At 40.5% G+C, this 8,546-nt stretch overlaps 2 protein-coding genes across 4 annotated transcripts in view; one reads left to right on the top strand and one right to left on the bottom strand.

Annotated features, from left to right (window-relative positions):
- LOC145440387 (prolyl-tRNA synthetase associated domain-containing protein 1-like) overlaps positions 1 to 2,554 on the top strand; it is a 193,896-nt gene extending 191,342 nt beyond the window's left edge. The window contains exons 1-3 of one of the 3 annotated variants that reach the window (XM_080317987.1): positions 293 to 426; positions 1,802 to 1,906; positions 1,970 to 2,554. In XM_080317987.1, the coding sequence (XP_080174113.1) occupies positions 1,829 to 1,906; positions 1,970 to 2,419 (528 nt within the window). In that variant the 5' untranslated portion in view covers positions 293 to 426; positions 1,802 to 1,828 and the 3' untranslated portion in view covers positions 2,420 to 2,554. Of the gene's footprint in view, positions 1 to 292; positions 427 to 661; positions 1,149 to 1,799; positions 1,907 to 1,969 lie in introns of those variants that run through there. The other 2 variants (XM_080317986.1, XM_080317985.1) reach the window with 2 other exon arrangements.
- A 55-nt stretch (positions 2,555 to 2,609) lies between these two features.
- LOC145440368 (5-taurinomethyluridine-[tRNA] synthase subunit MTO1, mitochondrial-like) lies at positions 2,610 to 5,563 on the bottom strand. The gene has a single exon (XM_080317959.1). It carries the CDS (start codon positions 4,633 to 4,635, stop codon positions 2,644 to 2,646), a length of 1,992 nt encoding a protein of 663 aa, XP_080174085.1. The 5' UTR covers positions 4,636 to 5,563; the 3' UTR covers positions 2,610 to 2,643.
- Positions 5,564 to 8,546: the final 2,983 nt, after the last annotated feature.

Here is an 8,546-nt window from a genome sequence, read left to right as displayed (position 1 = left end):
ATTCAAACCATCATTTGCCATAATGACAAAACATGTTTGACGTATCACTACTTTATTATCTACATAAAATAAATCATCAGCTTGTCACGGTCAACCGATTACTGCATGCACTGCACACTGCACACTTGCAACAGCCGTATTACACAGTATGGGTTTGCGATTGCAGCGAGCTTGCAGCAATCTTATGCATTGTGTATTATATAATTATGATGTTCCTTAGAATACTATGGCATGATAATATATTGTAAATGTATATGGTCGAGTGAGTACACATTCAGAAAAGCAACAGTTCTCTATAACAATATGTAGCCTGACTAGCCTCCTATGTCGTTGCTCGTCCACTGAGCTCTATAAAAACATCTCGTTGTCGCCTCTCCTCGGTGTTCTTTGGCCTCGGCTGCCTAGAGTGACGTTAGCCGTGAGGCAGTAAGTTTGTCGCAATATTATTCATAAATGTATCCTCATCATGAGACAACTCACAGCTGGATCAGGAATTAAAAAACAATAAAAAACATGTTGAGGTTTATATTATATCGATTTCTGTGTTTTTCTAAACGGTGAAGGTGACATCACCGCTCGAGCATAGTATTCCTTCATGTTGCTAAATAGCCCTGAGTAAAAAATTCAAGAGCAGTCCATGTCCCCAAGGCCCAAGTCATAGAGAGAGAGAGAGAGTCTTTATTTTCATCGAACCAAAATACATAACAAACGGCAGTGATGGTGGTACAGAAAATATGCGTGCACAGTATTCGGTATTAGATAGGAATGATCGATAAGACCGTGAAGGTCATCTAGTCTGATCACACCAGCATCAAACAGGTACACTTGACTCAGAACAGTCTGGCTGTAAAAAAATGTTTAGTTACGAAAGGAAAATAGAAAAAAATTAAACAATGGTAGCAAATGATCAATGAAGCAATGTCTGGGCGAGGTAGGGCAACAGTGTTAGTGTAACGACAAGAGGTGATCAAGTAGGGCTTTTTTGAATCTATTATAAGGCAATTCACGGATATGTGATGGTAATGCATTCCAGATGATAGGTCCCGAGTAGTCGATAGATCTCTTAGTTAGGTTGCTATTGGGTTGGGGTAAGTAGACGTTTCCTTTAGACGAAGATCTCGTGTAATGGGAATGGACATGTTTAGCAGGTATGAAAAAGTCATCAAACACAGGAGGGAGACATACCTGAAACTTTGTCATGATAGAGCAGTTGATGTTATAGATAGCTTTCGCAAAACAGCTACTTTTCTTACCTGGACCATAACCATTGCCTATTAAGTTATCTAATTGTGTAGTATACTTTTAAAAGTTATGCTTGGTCATTGCATTACTATAGTAGTTGGATGTATTACCTAGGGTTACCATACGTCCTCCTTTAGGAGGATTTGTCCTCATTTTTCGGGTTTTTGAAAATGTCCTCCGAGGACGCCTAAATGTCCTCCTTTTTGAGATTTTGTCCCCTTTTTTAGGAATTTCGGTCAAATTTATAGCAAAATTTGACGGAGATGCCGTAAATCAGCACCGAAGGGGCGCTTCGGCGGGTATTTCGGGAGCTGACCGAAAGTTGGCCCTCCTTTTTTTTCTTTTCAGTCAACCACCCGACAATGTGAAGGAAAAGACCGTGTTTTTTTTAATACGAAGTGGTAGAAATTTACCACTTTTTCAGGATTTTCCACCAGTATTCTGTGTTTGAAAAAGTGCCCTCCTTTCCCGATTCCAAAATATGGTACCCTAGTATTACCTATTGAGTAATCCGACATTGTTTTTGTTTTGGGTGAATAATTACAAATTATGCGTTCAGGTATCACTAATTTAGTTCCGACTTATCATGGCGGAATTCCGAGAACAGCTTGAAAAGACTTTGAACGAACTTTCTATTAGTACGGTATCTGTGGATCATCCTGAGGTGATGCAAATTGAGTGCTGTCTGTAAATATAATTACCACGGACTTACCCAATCTATCAACAGGTCTTCACTGTGGATGCTATGCTGCCACATCTCGATCAATGCAAAGGGTTGATAACAAAAAACCTATTTCTCAAGGGTAAAAAGAAAAAGGATCTTTGGCTCATTTCGGTTGGCCACAACAAGCAAGTCAGCCTGAATGAGTTATCCAAGAAGCTTTCGGTCTCAGGTGGATTCAGATTTGCTGACGAAACATTGCTTGAAGAAAAACTGTGCGTCAAGCAGGGCTGTGTGAACCCACTGTCGGTGTTATTTGACACTAAGAATTCGGTGACATTAGTATTAGACAACGATGTTAAAAACCTCACTGACGATGAACGGGTTTACTGTCATCCAATGGTAAATACCTGCACTATTGGACTGACTTCGCAAGACTTCTTGAAATTTGTGGAGCATACCGGTCACAGCCCTAGATTTGTTGAAGTTGAAACCAATGACAAAGCTGACTCATGAATATTATAGGCTAATTGTAACTGTAACATGCATTAATGAAAAATTGTGAAGTTTTTCTAGATCAATCTGATAACATGAACAAATCAAAGAGTTTATAGGTCTCCATCAAAATAAAGCTTTCTATCATGTTCCGAACTCCTGATATGCTGAACCTGTATTGTATACTTGCACCTGCCTGGTAAAACATCACTAAGATGAAAATATGACATTTATTTTCCAATACGTCAAGAAGGATAGCCGCTTTTAACAAAATTTATAAGTTGTATCAGTGCGGAAGGCGTCATGCCTTGTATCCTAGACGCCGCTGCAATATTAATCGGTTGGGCCATGGTCAGTTTCTCACAAAGTTCAACCCGCATATTAAGCTTTGAATAGTCGACATTTTGCGGTATGACCAAGCTTTCTTCTTTTCTCAGCTGTTCTATCTCTTTCTGTTGGTGCAATTCCAATTGACTATACAGCGAAAGAGTAGCTACACGCTCGCACAGTAGTGGATTCTCTGCTAAAGATTTCAGCTCTTTTGAGCAGAGATCAAATATGACTCGATTGTTAATTCCGTTGTACGCTAACAGTTCAAACGCGGATTTACTGCGAGAAGTAGGGGAGATCACAGTTCTGTCAACGAACTCGCCCCATTCAGAGCGAGTCTTTCTCACGCACTTCAAGACATCGACCGCGTTCTCCACTAAATCCAGTATAAGTTCTGTTCTTTCTTTACGTTTTTGAGATACGCATCCAGCCTCACGAAAAGCTTTCAGAGTAAGTCGTTGGTCTGCATTATCAGGCCGCAGACTCAGTCTATATTCGGCACGACTCGTGAACATCCGGTACGGTTCGTTTGTACCATGTGATGTCAAATCATCGATCAATACTCCGATGTAACCGTCAGACCTATTAACGTAAAAGAACGGCAAATATTTGGATCTTCTTGCAGCATTAATCCCGGCAATAATCCCTTGAGCAGCGGCTTCCTCGTAGCCGGTAGTACCGTTGATCTGCCCTGCGAAAAACAAGGATTGCACCTTCTTTGTTTCCAAAGCCGGTGTAATTTGCCGTGGATCCATGTAATCATATTCCACACCGTACCCAGGCTTGAGAATGACAGCATTTTTCAATCCGGCAACAGTTCTGACTGCTTCCAACTGGCAGTCTTCAGGCATTGTGCAAGAGAAGCCTTGGAGGTATATTGTTTCCGTGTCCAACTCTTCAGGTTCTATCCATAGTACATGATTTCTGTCTGGAAACTTCAGGATTTTGGATTCTATGGAAGGGCAGTAACGAGGTCCCTTCGTTTCTTCTGCAACGTGGCTGTTTAAATGTAGTGTATCTAATACTTTTGGTTTTAACTCGGGACCAGTCTTTGTCGTGTAACACGAAATTTGTTGATCCACTGGCAGCCATACTTCATCATTCATGAATGAGAACGGATGTGATATTTCATCCGGCTTCCACTCTGTCATGACTGAAGTGTCGATTGAGTTGGCATCCAAGCGTGGAGGTGTGCCTGTTTTCAATCTACCGATAACAAATCCAAGATTCTCGATCGTTTGGGCTAATCTCTTTGATGAGTTTTCTCCCAACCGACCGGCTTCCCAACGTTGCAAACCAAGGTGTATTTCTCCTCGCAGAAATGTCCCTGCCGTCAATACGACAGATGAACTCTCAATACGTGTTCCGTTTTCCAGTACGACTCCGTTGCATCTGTGTTTTGTATTGACTGAGATACTTTCATCTGCACTATTCATACAGGTATTTTGAATAATAAGATCATCAACGCTGCCTTCCAAAACGGTTAAATTTTCCGTGTTAAAAATCTCAGCTTGCATATGTCTCTTATATAAATTTCTTTGAACTTGCGCCCTTGGACCCCACACGGCTGGTCCCTTGCTTCGGTTTAGCATTTTATAATGGATACCCGACATGTCACAGATTCTTCCACAAATTCCGTCTAGTGCATCGATTTCTTTTACTAAGTGTCCTTTACCAATTCCACCAAATGAAGGATTACATGACATTTCCCCGATTGCAGATAGCTTGTGTGTGATGAGGAGAGTGGAGCAGCCAACACGCGCAGCGGCGTGAGCTGCTTCACAGCCTGCATGCCCACCACCTACTACAACAACATCGTATCCGCTGTTATCAGACGCACTTGACGTGTAGTACTGTAGACTTTTCTTGAAAGCCGAAGATTGAAGTATTCGTCTGCACTTTAGCATTTTCAAGATGAAACTCTTGTAGCAGACTGTGTCTACTTTCACTGTGCACACTTACACGATGGGGCAATTGAAACTGGTGTAGAATGAGGACGTCTCATAAATCACACTCTTGAATATCATATAACCAATTGTAAACACTACACTATCATGTGCGGGGAATATCTATAAGGAAAAATATAAGACCTGGATACCTTAGTGCTGAACATTGATATAGCATAAGTCATGATCCGTAACAGATTTTTTTCACTCAAAGTGAATTTGCACTAGTACTTTAAAACAGACAGAAATTTGACCACTTGCATAATGACACATACATACGTTGTGGCCCTTCGAGATTATGACCAGTTTCAGTGGCACGAATGACCATTGACCAATGCAATTTCAAGAGGACAATGTGAAATACTGATGATTCATGGTCATGGGGGAATATAGCATTCAACAATCATGGTTGATGTATCGAAAAAGACCTGTATGGAATCGGTGTCCTGTGCTCACACTTCGTTTCATATTTTACTTTTATAAATAAATTACTGTAACTTGGAGAATTGTCGCTGCGAGCATGAGCAGCGATGATTCTCCAAGTTGAACACCTCGCGATTCAAAGAGGTAAGTACTGATAATGGACGCCAGCTATAAGATTACCCAGTTTTCAAGGACTATTAAAACCCCTACCGCGTCAATAACACTTTTATTATATTTAATTGAGGTGACAGACTGAAAACCGGTAAGATTAAGAATCCTTATAATGTTGAGCATCGGTAAATTGGCCGTGCTAAAACGAGGAAAATAGCACAAAAACTACCTCCGCAAGTTACTAAATACTAACCTAGAACATATACTGCAATTGCGGAAATAGAAATTGAGGAAATTGAGAAGAATTTGGCGGAATGGTTTGTCAACATTTCGGTTGAAAACGCTATGGGAATGCTATGCGTATTGCTTATGCATGAAAATAGCGGAATGAATGAATAAATAATAAAAGACAGCGGAGCGCAACGGAAAAGTCATTCATGCGAGCGCAACCAGGGATATCCAAAATGACCAGAGTATATTTCCATTAGTCACCCGATTATCGATTTACGCCAAAAATTCTAATAGAATCACAGTGGTTCTAAATGACGGCATTGATGATGACGCATCGATTGCATTCTTCGTTAATGAGTAATTTGGGTATCCCTGTCGCTCTATCGCCCGCTGTATGAATTGTCGCATCTGTAAATTCATGCTTGCATGCTTGCAGTAGATGACGGTACAGTGATGTGCTGTATAAATCAACGCAATGTTTTATTGTGTAATGCTTCTTGTGTCTTCTTTTTGTGTTTCCTCATCCTTTGTATGTCAAATGTGAATCTGAACATTCAAACTTGTGCAAAGTACTTTTAATTGTTTAGCAAAGAATCACTTCATGCATTTGAATATCAAACCCATGCCTGAAGAGACACTTCTTTAAATCGCCTAGGCCAAGGTGGATGTCTGATTTCAAAGACTGCTCCGAGACATTTCAACACCCTCCAATCTTTTCAAGCGCGATTATGGGGTGTATTGATCTGATGAAATAATTATTAAAAACTTAATTGTAGGAAAACTTTTGTAAAGTCCGCAAACTGCCTTCGAATAGCTTCCGCAAAATGCTTCATCTTCATCATAATTGTATTAAAATTTTTATGCAATCAATCTCACTTTTATAGTTTTGACTCGAGTCAAGTCGAGTCATTTTCAATTCACTACCGAGTCAAGTATACGAGTCCAAGTCACGGAGTTGAGTGTCGAGTCCGAGTCATATTGTTTTGACCCGAGTCCAAGTCATTGTGTTGACTGTTCAGCTTCGTCATGTGAAACCAGTGGCGTAGCAGCTACTTGTCGGTTATGGCTCTGCGCCAGGGGCAGCAGGCTCCAAGGGGGCGGCAAAATGAGGCTGCATAGTGCACACAGCCGGCTATAATTGGTATACCTATAGAAAACTCCGTTACAATGCAACATTCGAGCGAGCGAGATAGTGTAATGGTTATGCGTCCGGCTTCTCGAGCGGTAGGTCGTGGGTTCGATCCCCGGCCGGGTCATACCAAAGACTCGAAAATTGGTATCCGCAGCTATCCTGCTAGGCGCTCAGCAATCACGGATAGCATGGAGGAGAAAAAAACCGGGGTCGCAGACTAGATGACCTCATGGGGCCGTATCGCAACTCCGTCGTCAAGGCATCTCGATGGTGCAGGCGAAAAAGAATATCAGATCTCTCTCTCTCGAGACTGATTTTGGGGGTTCCAGGACCACGAGCAGAATAAAATTTGCATGTTCGCAACCAGATCTGCAGTAGCTTGCAATTGACACCAATTTTATCAATTTTCGCGCACGGCAAGTCGGTCAAAAATAACCGTAAAATTGCCTTTGGCCCAATGGAAAGTGTGACGTACAGCAGTCGCAGTGAGCCGTGAGATTTGCTTGTGTCCACACCATATACGACACTATGGTTCCCCACTTCAGTTCTGGCACAGCCTACTTGATAAAGCGATGAGATGAGCGACGAGATAACGAGATGCTTATTTTCGTTTCTCCCTAGTGTGCAAGCTCACATTCGATGTTTTGAAACTATAGTGTTAGCATTTAAAACAAAAATTAATTTAAAACAGAAATGTTTAAAACATGGCCCTTGTTTAACATGTTTTTTATTTATTTTTTTCAGCCGTGACGTCACGAATCTTTAATTGTGACGCCACAGTCTATATTGGCATTATTGACAATTGAAAATATAGGGTATATATATGGCTCATTCGACCAAAGGGACCGCTGCCATAAACATAACATACCAAAAATATCTTTAATCCGGACTACATCGTTATTAGGGCTGGGCAAAATTGAGTAGGCTACCTGAGCGATTCGATTCTGAATCACGTATTACGCTTCGAGTCGAGTCGAGTATTCGAGTATCACTCATTATGACGTCAAACAGAATGTACCATATCAAAGTTCAAATATGTACCTTTTATGCCGTTAAAAAGAACATGATGCCTGTTATCCGTCACATCAAAGATAATTTGGTATTTTTTCGACCATACCGATTTCATTGCACTTCTTGACAATGTCGTATAGGATGATCATGACTTCCAAAATTGCGTTATTTCCACTAACGTTCGTAGTTTTGTACGCCGGCTCGCTGCGACACGGCCAATCAAAGTTTCAAGGCTTCGTCAGTAGAAAATAGTATCAGAATTATAATTCTCGTTAGTTAATTAACCTTTCAGTTGCGAGGAGCGAATATTTTCAGTACTCGAAAAAAAATTGTCTTTTTACTACTCGACTCGAATCATTAAAATAAATACCCGATTCAGATTCGAGTACTCGAATCATTGTGCCCTGCCCATCCCTAATCGTCCCCATCATCAGAACAGCCATTCCGTACCAATGATTTATATCTATCTACAGTATACTGCTATATAACTGTTGAACCAACGACGATGATGTCGAGGATTCCAGCCACCCGACATCGTATATATAAGTTGACTATATTGGGTGCAAATCGTCCGTAGGTTCATGCTACTTGTTTTTATAGAAAGTATTTACACAATTATGGCATGATTTGACGTTTGAAAAAAAAAAACAATATTTTTTGAAATGCATTTATTTAAACATTCTTTAAAACAAGTTTTAAACTAAGTGTTTTTGAAAGTATACAGTGATTTATCTTTCAGCTCGTTTGTCGAAAGCATATCCTTCCTCTCTCACATATCCAGAGGCGGTCAGTAACGAAGTACTTCTACTTTTTTGAAGTACTCAAGTAGTTTTCCTCTACTTCTGATACTTACTCAAGTAGATCTTTTTTCGCTACTTCTACTTCGTAATAGTTTGTGAAATACTTACTTACTTTTCGCTATTTTCAGTTTGTCAAGTAGAAGTAGTTTAATCCCCCAATAAGA

The sequence above is a fragment of the Botryllus schlosseri genome, chromosome 6 (assembly GCF_051294905.1).
Source record: "Botryllus schlosseri isolate E-star chromosome 6, Bs_hap1, whole genome shotgun sequence".
NCBI lineage: Eukaryota > Metazoa > Chordata > Ascidiacea > Stolidobranchia > Styelidae > Botryllus > Botryllus schlosseri.
This window is presented reverse-complemented; position numbering and strand designations above follow the sequence as displayed.

Coding starts and splice junctions, on each gene's coding strand:
- LOC145440368 (XM_080317959.1), bottom strand. CDS start 4,635: ATGCTAAAGTGCAGACGAATACTTCAATCTTCGGCTTTCAAGAAAAGT.